The 23,554-nt window shown below is 36.1% G+C and overlaps 1 protein-coding gene across 1 annotated transcript in view; it reads left to right on the forward strand.

Annotated features, from left to right (window-relative positions):
• LOC139692093 (isocitrate dehydrogenase [NADP] cytoplasmic-like) overlaps positions 1–18,596 on the forward strand; it is a 30,865-nt gene extending 12,269 nt beyond the window's left edge. The window contains exons 3-10 of the mRNA XM_071590125.1: positions 10,072–10,265; positions 10,400–10,560; positions 11,596–11,744; positions 13,603–13,731; positions 14,675–14,832; positions 15,341–15,475; positions 17,037–17,199; positions 17,865–18,596. Of these exons, the coding sequence (XP_071446226.1) occupies positions 10,072–10,265; positions 10,400–10,560; positions 11,596–11,744; positions 13,603–13,731; positions 14,675–14,832; positions 15,341–15,475; positions 17,037–17,199; positions 17,865–17,946 (1,171 nt within the window). The 3' untranslated portion in view covers positions 17,947–18,596. The remainder of the gene's footprint in view (positions 1–10,071; positions 10,266–10,399; positions 10,561–11,595; positions 11,745–13,602; positions 13,732–14,674; positions 14,833–15,340; positions 15,476–17,036; positions 17,200–17,864) is intronic.
• Positions 18,597–23,554: the final 4,958 nt, after the last annotated feature.

Below are 23,554 nucleotides of genomic sequence, written 5' to 3' on the forward strand. Positions count from 1 at the left end.
GAGGCCAGAAAAGTTGAAGTGGGTTTTAATGCCTGAAGAACATGGATTATACAACCTCATTTCTTGGCTCCTTCGTTTAAAAGTAGGTTATCTTCCACATCTTTGGAAACCGTATGTATGGTAACTTGGGTTTCAACGGGACGCCCTTGTATTTGAGGGTGTCCGAATGGTGATCCTGCGTATGAACTTAGGATTTATTTGGAGATCCTTTTATTTAGGGGCGCCAAATGGTAATCTACCGCCTAAATTGCTTTCGAACGACCCACTTTGGTTCACAGTAGGAGGGAAATAGGTACATTTTGTATTGCAAGTTTAATTGAAGCTCAGGAGAGCCTGGAATCAAACCTCAGCTCATTAGAGTATATCAAAGAAGGGTCAGTGGCTGCCATATCGACCCCAAGCGTGTCTCGCCACGACAGAACTCTCACTAGCCCTTGCTTGTTATATAGTATTTTCCTGTTCTGTGCCTCCTCCCTTCTTCCACTCGTCCATCGAGTCGCTTTAGATAAGGATTCTCGAGTATTGAAGTGAGTGGCCCATGTTGGTGACGTTGTCGCCCCTTTTTACAGTGTACAAGTTTAAAACGATGCGTGATTTATTTGAAATTAATGCAACAGTCTGCAATCATTACTAATGATTCCCAGTAAGAAATTATGCTCATAATGATCTCCACTCCTTCTAACAGGAACATTTATGGAATAATCTTTGCTGGAAAATAATGGCCATATGGTAGGTCTTAATTTGTCCGCCTGTCGTTCTCAGTCATTGATACGGGCACCTTGTTTGTTGTTTTATTCTCCTTCCTTGATGATATGCTGGTTAGTTAACTAAGGCATGTCCTCAGTTACTTTATATGAGGTGATAGTTTAGGGAGTCGAGAAGAATTGTATCGAGTTTTGTTTTAATATTAATATAAACTTAAAAATAAGACTGTTAAGCTAATCCTTGGAATAAGGACTCACCTAAAGTGTGTATGATTCAGTGAGTGCAGATAAGAACTTAATTTCATCCCGTAGAGAGAGGTACTAAAAATACAGAAAAATTAAATGCATTTTATATTCCCGAGAAAATCCGATATCGTGTTAAGTCCTGGTGTACTCGTAGCGAAATATTTATGCCACATTTTTTACTGTGCCATTACGATTCTGGCTCCCAAGACTTATTCTCTTTATAAATAGTAAGGTTTTTTTATGAAATTCTCGTGTATTAACTATTCGAGATAGTATGTATACATACTTGTATTTAGGGGGTGTGATCGTAGAAATTGGGAAAATGTTGAAACACAGTAATTTGTTACGAATTGGCACCCATCCTATGCTCTGCTGATGTAGTTTAATGCGATCTTGGCGCTTTTGTGTTTCAAAGCCTGTTGTTTTAAATCTAATTTTAATAAAATCGTCACAGATTGCTATCCTACTTTATTCCACTGAAACCATGACTTAAATTCGCCCGATAAGGCGTTAGATTATGGTTTTACGAGGACCAAAAATCGTGTGCATGTGGTTTTATGCCCTATTCTATGGTTTTATGTAAGAGGACGTCAAAAGAGATGCCTAACTTTCTTTAAAACGTCTGATTCATTGCTTCACCTATGCCTAACTTACTAGTTGGCTCTTAATACGAGTTTTTAGGGTTCGTAGGGCTCGTATTTAGGGTTAAAGTTCTCAGTCAGTGTTCAGTATCCAAGTGAACGTTGGTGATAGAGTGGCCCCCCTTTCTGAGACTCGACGCACAGTGGTTTGACGTCCCAGGAAAGCAGGCCGAACAGGTAAAAAAAAAGTTTCTAATTAGGGAATTTTGAATGTTCGGGTGGCAAGATAGTGCCTCTAAGCGCCTGTAATCGGCAGGCATAGGTCGACAGGTGCACACCTGCTCGTCTGCGGCAATGTCGAAGTGAACGCTGCGTAGGTAACTTACGTGTAGTGATTAAGCGCGAAGTACTCTCTAAGACTCGTCGCGACTGAGTCTTTGAGAGTTTTTTTTCCAGTGGTCGGTTGGCCCGTAGAAGCACAATAAAATAGTAAGCCACGTAAGCACACTTAAACCAATACTTCGGTTTGCTCTGAGTACTAAAGCGCGGACCGACTGCGACAAGTTCTTTTGGAAATGCAGGTGATTGTGTCTACATGTCCCGAAACTTTTATGACATGCTGTTGGAATGATTGGGACATCCATTAAATCAACAATCAGTTAAAATGGTGACTAACATATCAAATTGTTTATCGCCTCCGCGCGTTTATACAGGTATGGTACGTACCTGTACCAATACCTGCTTATGCATTGGTACCTGTGTGTTTGTAGAAATTTAAACGGGAATTGATGCTGTAGATTTGTATGCGACCAATTTTACTGGCAGTCATTTACACGCTCCGACTACCTCCTCTCTCTGGTACCTCTCTTTGCTCAAAGTAAGTGTTTACGCAGACACATGAATAAAATCTGAGCGTGTAGGAGGTCCTTAAGCGAGATTTTTCCCGGTAACTATAACCTTAACCTTTATACATACACCTATAATCTATATAAAACCTCTAACGCCGACCCCGGTGGAGGCGGGGTAACGTCCTCGTCTGCCAATATTCCAAGGGTCGCGGGTTCGATTCCCGACTGGGTGAGTTTCCCTCCATCTAGGGCTTGGGTGTTTGTAAATGTAACCATTGTTATCGTTGTTAATAGTTCGATGTTAAGGCCAAAATGTGCTGTTTTCGGACTAATGCTGAATAAATAAAATAAATAAATAACTGCGTGCAAAGGAAGTCGAATGCGCAAAATCCATTCACCTGGCAGATATCTCAAAAACAAGATAAAAATATTTTTTTAAGAAGTATTTAACGGTTACGTGACATTAAAATTGTCATAATTCTCTAATAAACCAGGCCTGTTAGTGGATTTTTTGATAATCGGTTAATGTAGGTAGTGCTCTTGTTACAGGCTCTTCCCTACTTCGAGGTTCGTATCTAGACGTGGTGGTCGGGATGTTATTTTCCGTCAAGCTTTGGAGTTCATATTTGCTCTTTTATAGGTCCTTGCCAATTGTATTTTGAGTTACTTTGTTTTTACGGAAAACGATTTATATAATGTGGACAGTGAAATGTAATCATGGCAATCCTTATTAGTATAAATTATAATCCTCTAACTTGGGCTGCAATGATATGCCACGAGGCGTGTCGTGTAGCAACAAACGAAGCGGTCAGCTTTGACTTGTAACCTCCCATTCTGTTTGATAGACTTTGCTAGTTTGAATATGTAACAAGAGCATGAATTTTCTCGTCTTCTATTATAACTGTTGGTATAAATCGTTCCGTTTCTTCAATGCGCCCTTCTCCCTTAGTTTTTTTTTTAAATGCAATGGCTTTATTATCATCCAGTTCCTAAGCTCGCCTGCATGTAATTATCGGAATGGTTGAGTGTGAGAGGATTACTCGTTGCATGTGATTTTCGGATCTTACGAGAGATATACACGTAAAGGGCGCAGGATTTTTTCTCGGTTTGCACTTAGTTGCGTCATATTTGGAGCTATAAAAATACTGTGGCTTATTCGAAACATTGCAACTATTCTCAGAGGCCCTCGTCCGTCAATTTCGCTAATTTTCCGCGCGAATAACTTGCCGCGAATGTCACTTGGCGCGTATCGCAATAAACAAGAGCAAATAATTCCCTGGCACGTGTCGCCCTCCACCCTGTAAAGAGCAAGCAATTTTAGTGGCCCTTATTTCTTTGGAACCTACCCTCTCTCTTCAAAAAGATATTCACTCTCTCCAAAGAGTTCTACGTGGCTCGAAAATACTTTTACGTCTTTCGTTCTCCTGATTCACAGCACCGCTTCTGTAATCCATTTCTTCCCATTGAGACGATGCATGACCTACCTTACCCTTAGTAAGAGATATCGCCAGTAGATTGGGCTCGTAATCGGCACGTGGTGATGTTATACCTTCCTGGGAACATCGTGAAATCCCCTGCGAATATAGTTAGCATCAGCGATGAATGGATGGCTTTTGTAGCGGTACGAAGCTTTATTGGCCCTCCACAGCGGTTCCCCAATATAGAGCGTACCTCTCACAGGGGGCTAATTTTTACAATAAATTTTGTGGGGGCAATTAGTAAAGGATGCTGCTTTCCGTCGCCTCGTCACTTATATTGTAAAAAATAATCATTTTCGGTATAGTTTACATTAATTGGAGAAAAATTAAATTTTTTAACAGTGTAACAGTTTTAAGAGGTTTTCCCTTTTAATTTGAAGTCCTTAAACCCTTCCGCTGAGGGAAGGGTTTTAGGGGCCTGACATCGCTGGGATCAGAAAAATTATCTTGGTAGAAGGCCACATCAGTTATCTGCACGTAAAACACTTCACTACTAGTCGGCGCTGAAATGGAAAAAAGGAATTTCTGAATCTAGAAGGTCACTTCTTGCACCAAATGCCTGGTCTTAATTTTGAGGTGCCGCTGTTGACAAAATACGAGTTAATTCCTTTTTTTTAAATTCAATATTGCGAAGTATAAAAAAACCTGTATTATGTTTATTGATTGTTTATTTCCAAAATGCCTCCAATTTTTCGAATTTAATTGCGTTTTTATGCAAAACAATCCCCGTAAGCTTTATTTTTCTTAATTTGCTGATAATTTAATAGCTGCCACATTCGTTTAGGGGAATTTGATAGACAATTCTGAAGAGAAGCCGCTTAAAAATTTTTGTAGCCTGATAAACGCTGCATATTGGTATTAAGAAGCGAGACGCTTGTTGTTTGTGGATGGAAAAAGCTGTAGTAATGGTGACCAGAGGTCAAATCTTGATATTTTTTACCCTGACCATTTAAACTAGCTTTCTCAGTAACCGCACACTGTATCAGCCAGCAGACGTGTCCACATCTCTTTATCGCTCAGAACGTTCCTGGTGTATCATTATCTCTCTCAGTGAAGAGAAGGGAATACGAGATTAATGACCATGGAATGCATAAGCCTAAGCATTATCTATCTTCTCTCCTACGAAAATAGGTTAGCTGCTGTGTGTCGTGGGTCAAATCCGTCGCCTAACAAAATCCGCAATGGGTTTCAGCGCAATCAATGTGCGAAAGGGTAAGGGTTACTGACTAATGACGCGCTAGAGTCCTCATTATTTTGCGCAATGAGTGCAGAGTTCACGTGTGTAACAATCCATGGGAGATTTCTGTGCACTGGCTGATTCTTTGAGATCTTAATGGAGAATGTGGCCATTTTAACTCTGATACACATTCTTTTAAAGTCAGTCCAATTCAAGACGAACAGGCCGACAAAATTCTTCCCCCGAAAACCTTCTCTGCAAATTTTAAATTAAAGCACGGTTGGTTGGGGCAGAAATTTGTCTCTTTCCCTGCGAAAACTGAGATGGAGGTTTCAAATCTTGTCTCGAAGGAAAGAAAGAATATTTGACGCGTTGTGAATCATTTTATTAATTTGTGTTCGTAGAATGGAGAGGCCAGTTAGATCTTATGTCGTAGTGGGACCAAAACCTCATTAATGCTCGCACACGGCACGACAGTGCCAAGCGTGACGGTGGTGCTAGAGTTTCTAGTAGTACCTTCCAGTTTAAAAACCTGTCGCAAATAATATTTATATTACGGAGAAATATTTCCCTATTACATATTTCAGTGCAAGGTAGTTACAATAATAATTAATATAAGGAATAATAAGTAACAAAAGGTAGTTATAATTACTTACAAAATTGAAAAAAAGCAGTTCAAAATAAATTAAGAAAATACAACAAAAGCAAAGTAACTTCTGTTATACTTTTGTATACTAGGTTGTTTAAAAAATACACTTAGAAAAGCAAGCTACATGGAAACAAAACCCTCACTCATGAAAGCAAAAATCATACTAAATGGCTCATTTAATGGATCATTCTTGAGTTTCGAAATTGAGAATGAAAAAGATATCTATATTTTGTGAAAATCGGTAATATTCTTTCATGTTTTTAAATAATGGCACTTGAGTAGTAAAAGTTTTAGACAAATAAGGTATATTAAATGTATTAGGTTTTTTGTTACTCAGGTGTGTGTGTGCGCAAAATTCCATATACAATTGTGTGTATGTATGTGTGTGTATGTATATACATATATATATATATATATATATATATATATATATATATATATATATATATATATATACTATATATACATATACTAGCTGAATACCCGGCTTTGCACGGGTTAGGGAGAAACAATAATATAAATATACTACATAAAGAAAAACAAAAAATTATAAAGTACAATAATACTCTACTTCATACAAATTTAAGAATCTTTTTTATTTAACACCTGTTTATGAACTACATTTTTTGTTTCATATCCAGGAGAAAGAATATATAAATTTTTAGGCGAACCTACTCTGGAGCAAGCAACATAAAGTTGCCCGTGACTAAAACATGGCGATCTTAGATCAACACCACAAAACTTTAAAGACTGTCCCTGTGATTTATTAATGGTAATTGAAACAGCTACCCGGACTGGAAACTGTAATCTTTTGAAGTTGAAGGGAAGATCAGTTGGGATTAGAGGTATCCGTGGAATAAAAATTATTTCACCTTTTCCAGTTAAAATGACTGCCTGGATTATATTTTTCATTAATTTTGTCACACACAATCGTGTCCCATTGCAGAGTTTTGGTGGATCTAAATTTCGCAATAAAATGATTGGAGATCCTACTTTAAGTATAAGGCGATGTTGTGGCAATCCAGCTGAATCAAGTGAATTTAGGAATTCCGTTGGATAATTGACGGCTTCGTCAGCATCCACTACGGTATCAACCGATTTATATTCAATCACGTCTCCTGGCAGCATGGCTAGTATCTCCTTGTTAATTTCATTAACATCATCGTTCTTAGGAGCAAGAATGGCTCTTACTCGCAACCATTCTAAATTTTTATAATTTTGATTAACGTTAGGATAGACTGCTTGTATCATATCGCGGACAGTTTTCACCGATACACATAAATCTGATGACAATTTTATCATACCAGATGCTTCAATTACTAATCTATCTTCTCCAATCTCCAAAAGTTTATTTGCAAAATTTTGAGCATTCCCATCTCTTAAGACGATTCGCATGTTTTGTTTAAGGCTAATTTCTTGGACATGATTCCGTAGAACAGAATGTTTTAAACAGGCATAAATTTCATCGGCTGGATTCGATTTTGGAATGACAGGCAGAGTTTGATGGAAGTCTCCACACAGGAGTACCAGAGCTCCTCCCATTAAACTGCAGTTTCCTCTAAGATCTTGAAGTGTTGCGTTGAGGGCCTCTAGAGATTTTTTATGAGCCATCGTACACTCATCCCATACTATCAATTTACATTCTATAAGAACTTGTGCCTGGCCGCTTGTTTTATTTATATGACATGTGGGATTTTCTTGTCGGGAAATATTAAGTGGCAACTTAAGGGCAGAGTGGGCTGTTCTTCCTCCTTCCATTAATGTCGCTGCAATACCTGAAGATGCAACGGCTAGAGCAATTTCTCCATGAACCCTGATTTCAGCGAGAACTAAATTAATTAAAAATGTTTTTCCCGTGCCACCAGCAGCATCAAGAAAAATGATACTTCCTTCTTGTTTATCTACTTGATCCATTATTGTTTCGTACGCGAATTTCTGATCTTCATTGAGAAGTGGCTTTTTATCCGCGATGTATGCTTCTAAGTCTAAGACATTGTAGCTAGTTTCACGTATATAATCTGGATAAAATACACCCTGTTGATCTTGTACAGGTGCAAAAAGACCGAGTTCCACTAAAGTCTTGTTAACCATGGTGATACACTTTTCCTCCAAAATAATCAAAGTTTTATTAAAAATGTCGGAGTTAAACGTAATATCCAATGTAGGATTTTCACTTCGAACTTTAGCCAGTATATCCTCACTCATTGATTCTTTATATTTTTCCCATATTGTTTTTGGGTGATATGGATTACAGGAGGTTATTATGATGGCAAACAAAATTCGGATTTGTCCTGGAAGAGAAATCAAACTGGCCTCTCGCAATGAGTCATCCCAGTGTTGATCTCCTTCTAGCAACCCTAAATTCTGTCAAGCTTCTCTGAATGTCTCACATATTTCTCCGTTTACCGTTCTTAATTCTGCAAATGAGCGAGGTCCTCTAATGGTATGTAGAAGCATTCTTAAAAAATAACATTCGGCGTTGTTAGGATGGACTGTGTAGACTCGGCCCAATGCGTCACATGAATAAATATTATTCTCAGGATCAAAGTTGCCCATTTTTCTTCTACAAAAGACTTTCCTTGATGTATTCCACGTATAATATCTCGGCAATTCTGAATACAATAGTGTTCTTGCAAAAGTATCCTGCTGGCATAGTTGGAAAAATGCTGTTTCTATGACAGCAAAAAAGTAAACAAATTACATACATACAAACAAACACTCTCCTTTATATATATATAGATTGTGAAGTAAGGAGTAAGGCTTTTACACAAAGTGTTATCATACAGAATAGGGGTCCGTATGTGACTGTAAATCATGATGGTTAGTTTTTAGTTAGTAAGCTATTTATTTTTCTGCACATTTTTCCGGAAGCCGTTTACTTATTTTATTATGGCCTATCATGGGAGTTCTCTGTTGTGTTTTGAAAAACTGATACCAAAAAATGGAAATAACCTTTTCATATTTTATCAAGAAGTCCAAAATAATTTGAGGCTTTAAGATAATCTCTATTTGTGAGAATCACCCACTGCATCCCCCCGTGGCACTGTCCTTCCTTTGGGGAAGGGTGATGAGAAAGAATCCAGAGGCTTCCCCCGAGTTCACCAGGAAAGGTGATTTTTCTCCTCTTGTCTCGGCAGTTACTTTTTACAATAGCAGAAAATGCCACAGTATGTGCGCACCATTGAGCAGTCACAATTACAGGCATGGACAGGGCAAGTTTTGGGTTAACCTTAAAAATCAATGCTACAAGGTCCCATAAGTAGTAGGACTGAGTCGTTTAAAAAAAAAGTGTATTGCCAGAATTCATGAATTTACTCAAAGTCTTGGAAGTAGCATCCTTCTGCGTGGGCACCTCGCTGCCAGCGGGTTTTCCACTCCTTGTGCAAATTCTGGAAGGCAGCGCCCGGAGTGCCGCTAATCTCCCCGGTCAGGGCTTGTTTTAACGCTTCCACGGAGCCGTGGTGACGTTCTTTCAGCACTGATTTGAGATGGGGGAAGAGGAAGAAGTCTGGTGGGGCATTGTCTAAAAAATTTGGATCCTCACTTACGCGGTCGAGAAGCTCTTGGTAGATCCGCGTGCGAGTTTTCTTTTGTTCGTCCGAGAGCACTCGCGGCACCAACTTCGCGTATACTTTTCTCTTAGGGATGCCAAGTTCATCAGAAACCATGCCAACACTAAAACTGCGATCACTGCGCAACAAAGCCTTCACTCCTGCAAGATTTTCGTCACTTTTGAGGTCGAAGAGCGTCCTGAACGTACGGCGTCTTCAGCATCTTCTCTACCCTCCCGAAACATTTTGTGCCCACTCAAAAATACCCGATCTACCCATGGCGTTTTCACCATAAGCTACCTTGAGCATGTAATTAGTCTTTTGCCTAGTTTCACGCAAAATTTGATGGCGTAGCGCAGTTCCATTTACAGGTTCATGACCGAGCGTAACGAGATCACGTTATAAAGGTTTTGCAAACGAACGATCCTCACACCGCAAAGGCTGGGAGCCAACACCCGCCAGCCTCCAGCCTTTCCTGAGACTCCCCACCCTCGAACCCAGCCGAAGGAACTGCCGCCCGCCCTTCTAGCCGCGAAAAAATAAGTCATACTACTTCTGGGATAGACCTTGTAATTCTTGAGCCGCTTTTGTCATGGCTTGGAAGATGACTCCGTTTGGAAATAAATTATGTAAACAAATTTCAAGCACACTTTTCGGAAATTTTTTGTACACAGAAATAGGTTACATTTAATGTACAACCTCCAGCCATTCAATCGAAAATGGTTAAAAGCCTTGGAGATTTGATGGTTTTGATGTGAAACAATATTTAGATAAGTGAAATTTAAGGTCTTTTGTTTGTTCAGTGATATTCTAAATCTCTTTCTGTATTATTTCCAGGATAATATGGGATCTCATTAAGGAAAAACTTATTCTTCCCTTTTTGGATATTGAGCTTAAAACTTTTGATCTCGGCATCGAACATCGGGAGAAAACAAAAGACAAAGTAACGATTGAATGTGCAGAAGCAATAAAAAAGTATAATGTTGGCATAAAGTGTGCTACAATTACCCCAGATGAGAAAAGAGTGGAAGGTGAATTTTATTTACAAATAGTATATCATATTGGATATGATTTTATTGTGGAAATTCAGATGAGTGATATCATTTACTTTAGACAATTGTGGAGCCTAATATATCTCAATGTGATGCTTTCTTGCCATCTGCAGAATTTAACTTGTCTCAAATGTGGAAATCACCAAATGGAACAATTAGAAATATTCTTGGTGGAACTGTTTTTCGAGAAGCCATTATTTGCAAAAACATTCCTCGTCTAGTAACAGGCTGGGATAAGCCTATCATCATTGGACGTCATGCACATGCTGACCAGGTATGTTTTAGGGTTGAACTGCCACTTTTATTTGATGTTACATATTTAATATTCCTACTTGTATTTTATGAAATGGAGTGGCAATATGTGCGTTTTGATTTGACAGCATATGTATGATGTGATTCACATTATATGTTTACAAGCATTGGAATTAGATGTTAATTTAATTAATTTAATTTTTGGACCCATTTGACCAATGGTTTCCTGGGTTCACTTTTATTTTACTTCACAGTTAGTTGGGGATTCCTTTGAATCTTAGTTCCCCTTTTTACAAACAATAATCAGACATAAGGAAACAACAGACATAACAAAACAGACAAAAAGACAAAAATAATCAGACATAAGGAAAGTTATTCTAAAATTTTAACATCTACAGGTGCTTATATATATGTTAGGGGTTAAACTAATGATAAACACTTCAAGAAAAAAAAATCACTCAATAGACATATAGAATACATTGCTACATTTTACACAAAATATTTCCCAGTTAGTTCACTTGTTGTGGTTCACTATTTGCTGGTTTTCTTATTGCAAATTTTCCAAGCAGGTTATTGTTGTTCTTTAGGCAGAATGTAATTATTTCCCTAAAGCTCGTTAGCTTCTCTTCCATACTGTTCCATAAGAGTTGTCGCTCTGTCTCACAGAAAACACAATCCTCCACTCTATGTTCTGCTGTGTCTTCTTTTCCACAGTTACACAGAGGGGTAGAACATTTCCCTATGAAGTGTAAGTAGGAGTTGAAGTTCCCATGTCCGGTTAACACTTGTGTGCTTGCTGAGGTGTACACAAGTGTTAACTGGACATGGGAACTTCAACTCCTACTTAGATGGAATTAGTTGTATGTAAAAAACTCTTTCCTCTGAAAACTATGATCGACAATATATGCATGGAAAATTACTGTTACTTATTTACAAATTTTGGAATGCCGCAAAATTAAGTCTTATTCCATGGACTAACAATTATCAACCATAAGGTGAAATTTGGTGCTCTCTACACTTTCAATGGCTATTTATTGTTTTCATTTCCATCCTCTAGTATAAGGCCACTGACTTTGTGGTGCCGGGAGCAGGAACTTTGGAAATAACCTGGAAAAGTGAATCAGGAGAGGGGATCCAGCGCGTGGTTAATGTGTTTAAAGGACCTGGAGTTGCATTGGCCATGTTCAATACTGATGAGTCAATAGCGTGAGTAACAACCTGCTACTAAATATCAGTTTATTTTCGTGCTATGTGTATTAATATGGATAGTGTGAAATAGTATTTGTGACCCAAGTACCATAGACAAAATGATGGCACCAAGTATGTCGCTGTGACTCCTGCATAGTTGCAATAGTCTCGCAAGATAGACTAGTTTTCTGCAATATTTGTACCCATACATTTCATTTTGAGTGCCTACCTTAAGTGACATAATATTGAAGGTCTTCAGCGACTGCCGAGATGTTTACTGAAAGAAGTTTTAGTGCCTTGTAAATAAGCATACATGGCTGTAAAAATGTAGTGTTGCCAGCATGGCTGCTGATTTAAAGTTTCTGAAAACTGAACTAAATGAGTTCTGAGTTAAAAGCCATAAGGATCCCATGAAACATGAGCCCTTAGCATTTCTAGCAAGTGGAAAATCACTTGTAGCTGCAAAGTCTCTGAAACATTTGATGAAAGCATTGGAAACAAAGTCATTTTATGTGGCATTCTTGGAGTAGTTTGACCCTAACCAGCCCTTCCAACTCCAAGCAGCCCAACCAGTTCCATGGAAATGCCATAACTGTTGATGATGGCAACCAAGAAGTTTGGTATTGGAGAAACCGGAGCAAATGAAAAGTAATATCAGCCAGTGATTCACAGTCCACCAACAAGAGCAAATTTGCTGATGCAGCACGTGGTATCCTTCTATACGTGGGTGTTTTGTACACGATTTCGGTGGATATTAATATTATGTTTATTTGTCCAGCAGAAACAGTATACATTGTTGAGAATACGTGACAGGTGTATAAGACATATCAATAATTGTGGACTACTGTGGACATGTCTTGCGAATCCTAGAATATAAGAAAACTACTGTAGAAATAATCTTCATTGACTGTCAGGAAAAGCCTCAAACCATTAAGTTAATTCTAAAAAAGAAATCATTACTTTCACAACTGAAGGAAGTCTTTGCCCTCTTTGGTACACTCCCAACTGACGACCCATTGCTTCAACTGAAGTTGGTTTCTGGCATGTATTGGTAGTTATATGTTTCATTTATAGTAAGTATAGGGCACCTAAAGACCTGAAGATTTTATTGAATCAGCTACAAACAGGCCTTGGGACAAGTCGCATTATTTCATTTTTAGTCCATTTTTAGTCGACTCGAAGCAATCACGGCACCCATTTCTGGATAGCTTTCTCATGTTCAAATGTTTACACGTTGATGTACCCATTTGCTCTAGATACCTACACCATTAGCAATCTCACAAACCTTCTCTCTTCTATCATAAATCACCATGTCATAGATTTTAGCAATGGTTCCTGAAATAATGATGGTGCAGATTTTATCATAATTCATATCAAGTATCTTTTTAGTCTCCTGAGGTGATTTGCCTTTCTTAAAATGCATGATCAACAGGCAAAATCCTCTGTCATCCATTTTTTTAGAAATCGCATGACTTGCTTGATTTAAATTTATGGTAAGTACAGAGTAATAAACCAATTTGGGTGCAAGTTGGTGTGTGTTCCAGCAGGCAGTACTAAATTAAAAGAACTCTGACCTTAAATGTAATTTTCAAACCACCCGCGTAAGAATGTACAATTTTTTAGAAATAATAAATTTCTTGAGGGAAAATGGTTGCCATATTTAAATATCCCTATTTCCTTTTAGTTTTTGCAATTTTTAGGAGCGCATTTTTATTTATTCCAATCTTAACACTTTTAGCTTGTATAAAAAATTCATGAATGCAGTTCTTCTCCTATGATTTAATTTATTCAGCTGTTTAATTTTTGTGAAAGAGATGATCTTACGAATGATATTAAGAGTATGTGTTATTTATGGTTTATTTGTATCTTTTTGCAGTGCATTTGCTGAATCTTCATTCACTTATGCTTTAAATCGAGGTTATCCATTATACCTGAGCACTAAAAATACCATTCTGAAGGCATATGATGGTCGATTTAAGGATATCTTTCAGGATATTTATGAAAAGTAAGTAAAATTATGAACACCAAAGGAAAAGTGTTGGGGAGTTCAAATTTATATCTGAGAGCTCTTAATAATTAACACATTTTCATATGTCCCTTTTCCTCCCTCTTTAAAATATTCAAGTTTTATTCAATTTGCCTAACAAATCAGTTTACTTAACGACAAGTGTTTAGAAAATTATATCATTGTATAAATGGTGAAAAGTAATACCTATGTTTAATGAAGGTATATGCCTGTACAATTTCCGACACATAACAGTCTTATGTTCTAACAGTCTCTGTGCACACTCATATGGTGACTTATAAGGCATGATTTAGATTTGAATGTTTTTTCAAGGGAAGGAAGAGCTTATATTTTACCATTGTAAAATAACTAAAAGAAGTAACAAATAAATAAAAAGGAAGGTTCACATCTAAAATATGGCATGTAATTCACCAAAATGATATTTCTTAACAAAAAGCTCTGGCAATTAACATGCTCTCTTTAAACTGACCAATTAAAAATCTCTAGCTGTTTTACTAGTGGACTAATGTTTATTATTTGTAAACTAAAAACCTAATATATTCTATTGTTTCAGGCTTCACTTCGTGGAAGTAATTGATATCCATTGTTGAAATAGAAAGAAAGACTACCTGATGATGTCGCAAGTCGGTGAAACGCGTCGTGCCGTATAATAAAATCTGTGGAAAAGTACGAGTCTTTCTTTCTATTTCAACAATGGATAAAAACCTAATGCTCACATGCGAATGATAACTCAATACACTGAAATTTATTTTCTTATTTTTGATATAATTTGATTTTCATTTAAGTAATTATTAATTGACCAAAAATTAATGATATTTTAACAATATTAATGTATTACCTTTGAATAAATTAATAAATATTTTTTAAAGTTATGTTTATGTGTAAATACCAATTATTTTTATTACTAATGTTCTTATTTTAGGAAATACAGGAAGCAATTTGAAGCTAAGAACATTTGGTATGAGCATCGGTTGATTGATGACATGGTCGCATATGCAATGAAGTCTGAGGGGGGTTTTGTTTGGGCTTGCAAAAATTATGATGGTGATGTTCAATCTGACTCTGTTGCTCAGGGATATGGTAAGCATTAATCTGTTTTAATGTCTGTATGTTCTTTTTTGTTCCTATTTTACATTTTGCAAACCAGCTGCATCAATTTTTACCTTGTTTTAAATTTAAATTAAATTTACCTCCAATTTTAAACTCTACTTGTGATACTATTGTAATGAAAATGAGCAGTATTCTGTTTTTATAATTACATTTTGATTTCATGCAATAATATATATCACCCATGCTTTTCTGGGAAACTTGTTTGCAATGTTGTTATTTTAATTCAAAGATGACATCAGCTAACATTCACCTTGGTTAAAAATTCTGTGCAAAAGTGTCATACAATACTAAAAACAATATCTCAGGTATGTAGGTTAAAACCAGGCCAAAGAGATTGATGAACTGTCTTGTAGTTTTCATAAATATTACAAATGTTGATTGATTAGATATACTTGAAGTTTTTTCCAAGTTAACATCGGTGAAGTTTTGTCTTTTAAATGCTCTTGTCTTCAATTCTTATTGCGTGCTTCTTTGCCAGGTTCTCTTGGTTTGATGACCTCTGTATTAGTGTGCCCAGATGGAAAGACAGTGGAAGCGGAGGCAGCCCATGGGACAGTTACAAGACATTATAGGGTTCATCAGAAAGGTGGTGAAACCTCTACTAATCCTATTGGTAAGTGAATTTTGGAAGGTTAAATGTCTCTCTTCTCAGGCATCTTGTGACATTTTGTTAAATGCCCCTCTAAAATAGAGGAGTTCAACCTCAAGCGTTCCATGTTTGAGAGTGTAACTGCACTCTTTAATAGTCCCAAACCACCATTGTCATTGACAACCAAGAGTGATTTTGCAAAGGTTGGCAGCGTTTAAGTTTTCCTCTTTACATTCATGGATACATAATCTTATGGCAGTATATATCACATACATATGTCCCTTATGGTAATGAGTACAAATGAAAGAATTTTTAGGTGGAAATGCAAATGCATTTATGCAGCTTCCATATTTCTGGGTCATTGGTGACCCTTAGGGGGCTGTGAGAATGTTGCCTTGGAGCATGTCATTTGAGCCGTAAGTATTCGCCATGTGTATTATTAATCATGCAAAAATATTTGTTCAACAATATTTGTAGAGTCCTGACCACTGATGAATGTTCATAGACTCCATCTAAGTGAAAATAACTGTGACTCAACTTCATCCACTTAAACTCTCTTCCACTCGACTTTATTTCTTCAAGTATTATTTTGCTAAGTGGGACTGGATGAATTCGGTTTCAAATTAAAATTAAGCGTCATTCTTTCATTATCATTAATTTTAACTCTGGTAAATAACATAGTAGTGGTATAAATTAACACTCTCAATGGTGTTTATATTACTGGAGACGTTAGGGGAACAATTATTGAAGAACCATAGAAATGACATATACATGAAGAATTCAAATTTTGAGTGGGCCTTCATTGTAGTTGAAAAAATGTACCTGATGCTTTTATTATCATTAATAAAAAATAAAGGCGTACATATAGGGTGGCAAAGGATTTTGTTCGATTTTTTATGGGTGTAATGCTCATAGACTAAATTCTTTTATCATTATTTGCCCATGTGCAATTTATTTACACAAAGCAATACCTGCATATAGCTCTCGACTGCAGAATGGAAAAATAGTGGGATTTTATTGTCATTATTTTGAAGGGTTGTATTTAATATTTAAAAAAATGTGACCCATCCTAATAATTTTTTTATGTGAATTCAATTCCAATTTTTTTCAAAATGCTATCTTAAATGTTTCTTTCCTATGATATACAATGTGAACAATATTTTTCATGTTGCCAAAGGTGAATGTTTAGAATTCAAAATCTGCTCTGTAGATCCTGATTGGGTTAGTTTTTATGATAATGCTTGCCTATGCATTTCTCATCTGAAATCAAATGGTTTTACCTATAATTTTATGTGTAGAAATTACGTTTAGAATTAAACTACTCTCTGTCAAAAGTAGAAAAAGGAAGTCAAGAGTTTAAGGCTAATATCTACATTATTTCGTGTTTCATGCCAAACCATATTATAATAATGGTTATGCCATATTTATTTATCAAAAATTAATGACTTAAAAATCACCCAACAAATATTTGTGCAGATAGAGGTTCCAGTGATTTAATTTTGGCAATTTGCTCAGCACCCCCAGGGGCACTTCATACCAAGTGTATATTTTGTTATGCTAATGTCCGTTTTATTCTTTTTTTCAGCTTCTATTTTTGCATGGACACGGGGCCTATTACATCGAGCAAAGCTGGATAATAATGCACCATTGAAAAAATTTGCTGAAACTCTTGAGCAAGTGTGTATCGAAACAATTGAGTCAGGATTTATGACAAAAGACTTGGCCATTTGTATCAAGGGAATGTCAGGGTAAGTCATTATTGTTGATAATTTACTATTTAAGGTTGGTTTTGTGGGGCACACCTGACTAATCATCACCACACTACCCCTAGTTTCATCCAGCGAGAGACATCATGACTACCCACACTACCCCAAACTTTTTCCTTGCTGAATACTTTCAATCTCCTTTCATTCTGTTCAACATTTCCATTCTTTTCCTCCCCATACCTCCTTTTCTGCCTTCCTACGTATGAGGGTAGGTAACAAGTATTTATTTTGATTGAAATTAATTGATTCTGTTCAATTTCATTTAGTTGAATTTGATAAGACATACAAGGACTTAAAAGCTTTCATTTTATAGTTTGTTTTTAATTTGATGATGTATTTGTTTGGATTTTACTTGGGAATAATTTACTAGCAAGTGATTGTATTCTTCCGGGGTCTTAAATGTGTATTCAATATGTATTCATGTAAGAGGTAGAATTATTAGCTTAAACTTGGGTACTGTAATGATATTTTGACTCAGTTCTTGTTAAAGTTGGTCCAAGAGAAATAAATTACAACTTTTTCGTCTCTTCTGTCATTTTTTTCTGGCTCTATGTAACAAAATATTTGGATAAGTTACCTATTTAGAGAAACATTGGAGATATTCTTTTACAGCCATTGTAAATGTATTCCTTGTTGTTTTCTTTCAGTGTCAAAAAGGAAGATTACCTGGACACATTTGCATTTATGGATAAGCTTGCTGAAAATTTGAAAAAGAAGCTTGCTGATTGACTAACCACAGATGCATTCAATAGTAAGCTGTGATGTCTAAAAGCTTTTGCCTTGAATTTTTCACTACAAGGCAAACATTTTTATTACCAAGAACATGATACATTTCATACCTCATCAGTAAATTAGAAATTACATTAGTTCAATGGGATTTGGCTGCATTGGTTTTATGGTTTTTAAGTAAAACATGGGGGAAAGTGATGATATTGTAGGATTTATTCTAATAATGTACTCAGCGCAGTAAAATACTCAATTGTCTTGTTTCATTATCTGTGGTGTGCTCCAAATGTGCATTTGTTTAATATTTTGTTAAGTTTAAGCCAGTGATAACTTATTTATGGCTCTTATAAAATGTACTCTCTAAGTGTGCCTCATCTCAGCCTCATACTAAAATGTTGAATTCAACCTTGTTGATATTCTACCAAATTCATTTGCCAGTGATGAAATTCTTTCTGTTGTTGCATTTTATTGCAGGCTTCATGGGAAATGAATCAATGCCTTGAGACTTTTTTCATTACTCACCAGACTGTGCCTGTCATTGTATCTTTATTTTTTAACATTTTATTGTTATTTTTGTTAAATAAAATCATGTTCTCATATAGTAGATTGGGGTAAAAAAGTGATTATTGCTTAATAAATTTAATCTAACAATATTTCTTCTGAATAGAAATATGTTTCTTTCAGCCTTTCTATTGGCATTTTCAAACATGCTTCAGTTTGTCAATATCGTCAGAAATTTTAGCCTACGATTGGATTCTGAAAATAATGAAAAACATCTGGAAGTACAGAAATAAATTTCCTTTAGATTCTAACTAAAACTGAGGCTGGATGAGTATTCTCCATTTACTTATTTTTTTAATTACTTCAATCATATTACTAACATCAAAAAATAAATAGTGGATGTTTAATGGAACTGTGTAATATACACTGTGTATCCAATCTATGAGCATATATGTAATGGATAACCATTATTTATCCATAGGTAGGTATTCATCAGTGCATATCTATGGATATGTAATGGACATATGTTTAAGACATCCAGTGCTAGATCATGTATGGAATATAATTAACATAACTTTCATAACACATGTAGTGATTAGAAATTATTATTACCATTAATGTTTAACTTATAATTTACACTATCTCAAGTTAAGTTAGGAATTAAATAAGCTGAACCCTTCCATGTGGCTTGCTGTACATGCAACATCATCAGTGGCCCTTTGTAAATGAGATTGGTCTCTTAGATGATTGGTTTATATTATCATTCTCCTCAGCTGCATGAAAAATCATTTTCTAAGTGAAAGAAAGTATAATCATCTTCCTTGATCAGTTGACATTTCATCATTTTTTAAAGGTATGTTATTCTGCTTTCATGGTTTCTATCATTATTTTTTTCCACTCAAGTTAATCGACTTTGTAGCTCCCTTCTCTTGGGCTATTGGTGCATCTGCTGTCTTTTGTTTTGACTAAAAGATAAATAGGCTGAGTGCCTTGCTGCCGCACTCCCTTACGTTGAAGATTTCTTTTGTAAAGAGATAAGCTCAATTTATAAAATTCTCGTTGGATCCTAAGGTGAATTCAATTTTGAGTAAAGAGAAAATGTGGAGGGAAGAGATGAGAACATTGATTTTGGGAGTGAGAATTCAATCGAAGGTGTTTTTTCAATAAATACCCTTTCTTAAGATTGTGATAGTGAAGAGCAAAGTGACTGCAATGAATTAAATTCTCATGGCTTATGACGTTCCTTCCCTTTGACTCTGGGATGATTTTAATGAATGTTAGATTTCATAAAAATACCCTTTCCTGTGGAATGTAGTCCAATAGTATTTCATGATAATATCCTCGAGTCTTTCCCAAATATTTTTGATACTGAACTAATTGAGTATGTAGAGTTATTTTCAAAATAATTCACTATCATCTTGATTAGGATTGAGCAAATGAAAACTTGTAGACATTGGAGAGATTTATTTAGTGTTTAAGTGTTGATAATGTTGATGGGGTAGTTAAGAAATCTACATCATTCATTTGTTTTTTAATGGAACCCACTTATGAAAACAATTAATTCAAAACCATACTTCAGGATAAGTTCTCAAATGGCAATACATTTTACAGATACAAGCTTAACTTTATGGACTTTTTCCATATTTGAAAAGGTATAAAAATATTTGTAATATTCTCAAACTTCTTATTATCACAATCTGGGATTCAGCTCAGGTCATGATAATAAAGTGAGTGGCAACTCAAAGTTTTCTCTTTCGTTCTCTACTAATTTGAAGAATTGATGACACATGAATTTATTTAGACTTATTCAATGCTCCCATTCATTTTACACTGGGGTAATATTCAATAGCTGTCAAAATTAGAGAAATCATTTGTACTTATGTCTTCTGCTAACACAGCAAGCCTTAAAAACATATGGAGTTAGCTCAAGGCCATCAAAATCCAGGGGACTACCCGCAATTCTGTCACCTTGCCATTTAGTTCAGAGGCATTTCATTGAAAAGATGCTGATGACAAAAAGAAGTCCACCTTAAAGAAGATGCTAAGTGTGCCATGCTCAACTCAATAGCAGAGAAAGAGTATATCATTACCCTGACTGCAATGCAAGCATATTTATAGGATGGCTTGACATTTATATCACAAACTTAGCTTTTAGAACTCAAGTTTGCTACTTCAAAGGTGAAAGTGAAATTAATTATAAAATTTGACGTAACATTTTTATTGTATAAATTGCATTTTAATATACCAATTCTTCAATAGTTCAAAGTTAAAAAAAATTACGGAGGAATAAATTATTCTGGCCCAAGTGCATGAAATTTGATTCTTTTAAAATTTAAATTATTCAGTAAGGTTCCTACATTAAATTTGTGAACTAACTGGGAGGGTTAAATATGGTGAGGATATTCAAATCAATGTATGCATGCTGCATTGATCAAAGTGAAAGTACACAGTACATCCTGAATAAATATCAAATCGGATGGGTGGGAAATGCATATATTGAACTGTAGAGAAGTGGAGGAGCCATGGCTAACAACCTACTCCCTTCCCTGGCTTACAGTTTTTTTGCCTGCATGCCAGAGAATGGGGGGCACTTATGAGGCTGTTTTGATACATTTTTTTGGCAGAAAACTCTTGGTTCTACTAACATGAGCAATTGATTTACTTGAATCACAAAAAACAAGTTTTTTGCGAATGAAATGTACTTCAAACTATTAAAAAGCTACTATAACTATATTAGTCTGCTACTGTAGTTACACATGATAATGTCGTACACAGCAACATTAAGTTGTCAATTTTCAACTTATTATTGCAGTATGCAGAAGTATGTCATTATTTGATGTGGCAAATGAACATTTAAAAAACTTTTTCGTCTCATTATATTCTACAGGAAAATTCTAGGGATTATGGTACTTATTTTCAAATTGGCTAAAATAATGATAAATAATTGGTGAAGATTTCCAGCTATCAAGGAAAAACATTTTATGATCTTCTTATGACATTTAAGATAGGAATCTTTTCTGCTATCGGGAAAAGTGAATTATAAAAACTTTATCTGGCCTATTCCAGGTAGTGTATTCTAATGAGGAGCAGTTGCTACAATGAATACCTCTGTCAGGCTCATACCCTCATCTTGTCTTGCATTTGGGCAGGCCTACCAGGTGCAATTATTCTTCTTGCCAGCCCAGCTTTAGGAGTCATTGGAAAATTAAAGCCATTCCACTATGTCAAGATTGTTGCCCATGGATCATGAACATCAGTAAAAGTATTTATTGTTAGATTTGTGATATGAATGCATTTGCAAAAGACAGATTAATATTTGCAGGAATAGTTTTTCACTTTTGGGGATACCTACAGAAAATAAGTAATCACTCAATAATGTTATGTGATGATTTCTTCTAATGGCACTGCTCCGTTACAGTTGTACAGTCTTATTAATAATTGTTGTGTGTGTAGCCAAATCCCTCTATGACTGCATTCTACCCTGCTGGAAATTTGAACTGACTTCAGGAGAAATCTTCATACTGAAAATAATCTGACTCCATAAAGTACCAAATTGAACTCCGCCAAACCGCAACTTCACCCTAATTGGATCCATTGGGAGGGAATTCAGTAACCAACTGAGCTCCAAATATTACCTGTTGAATGTGAGAATATCCTCCATTGATCAATTTCATTTAGGGATTCTATCACGAATCATGTATGGGGATTAGGGGGATTATTAGCAAATTTTTCCTTTTTATAATATGTATTATATAATAAATATTAACACAAGGAAAGAAAACAATATATGTAGTCAGCTTCACAAAACCAAAAATTTACACAAGAGGTTATCTCATTACACCGATAATATATTGGGGGAATCGAGTTGGTGAGGTGGCTATTGTACTGGCCTCCCATCCCAAGGGCTACAACATTCCATCTTTCAGATGAAAAATTCAACTGTGGGTGCCTAGGTGTATTTGTTTTGGAGTGGACACTTCTCTCCACCCTTCCTCTGCTCCTATGAAATCCTACTCACCTAGTAACTAAAATACTCACCAAATTACCTGAGCATGTGACCACCTGCTTTACTAACTACTATTACTGAGTAAGGTGGGAATACCAAAATGAAAAACCCTTTGAAGGTAAATGCACTTTTATGAAATTCGACAAAGAAAGAAAAATATTAAATTCATTAATAAAATTGGTTAAAGTTTTTTTAAATGATCAACTTTACAGTTCCTTAAGGCTACTATGAAAGATATTAATTATAGTGAGTCTATCATCATTTTTGGTGGGCCCCCATAACTAGGCCAACAAGGGTGGTTCAATAAGTACCCGTGTCTGACGACAAACAGCGTTCCTGAGGGAAGTTTATGTTATCATTGTGTGCTGCCATCTATCAAACAACGGTGAAACAAATTTCAGACTGATTTAAAGGGTAGTTTGGATTTGGCAGCCATTCAAGTAAGATGTGTTTCGTGATTTTTGCTGAGATGGAAAAAGAGCAGTATCGTTCGGTAATTCGCTCTTTGTTTTTGGATGGGAAGAAATGTGAGGAGATAAAAGCAAAGTTGGATGCTGTTTATGGGGACACTTCGCCATCTATGACCACAGTTAGATATTGGTTCAACTAATTTAAACGTGGGCGAACATGTTTTTGATGAAGAGCGACCAGGATGCCTGGCAGATGTGGTTACCAAGGAAATCATTCAAAAAATTCCACGCCTGATTGACGAACGAAAGTGCGCTAAGTAGCAGAGGCCGTGGGTGTGTCGACCGGAATGGCAATTAATATTTTACATGATAAGTTGGCGATGAAAAAATTCTCAGCCCGATGGGTGCCACGACTGCTCTCAGTGGACAACAAGCTGATCTGGCTGTCAACTTCATGAATTGCATGAACTACGTTATGAATTGCTGCCGCACCCCCCATATTCACCTGACCTGGCTCCCTGTGACTTTTTCTTATTCCCTAACATGAATGGCTCGTGGGAAAAAAATTTAGCTCAAACGAGGAAGTTATCGCCGAGACAGGCGTATTTTGGAGAGTTCGACAAATCCTAATTTTTGGAGGGGTTAAAAAAATGGCCGGAACGTTGGGAGAAGTGTATCTTTCTAAAAGGGATCT

The sequence above is a fragment of the Hetaerina americana genome, unplaced genomic scaffold (assembly GCF_022747635.1).
Source record: "Hetaerina americana unplaced genomic scaffold, ioHetAmer1.1.p SCAF_4, whole genome shotgun sequence".
Lineage (NCBI taxonomy): Eukaryota > Metazoa > Arthropoda > Insecta > Odonata > Calopterygidae > Hetaerina > Hetaerina americana.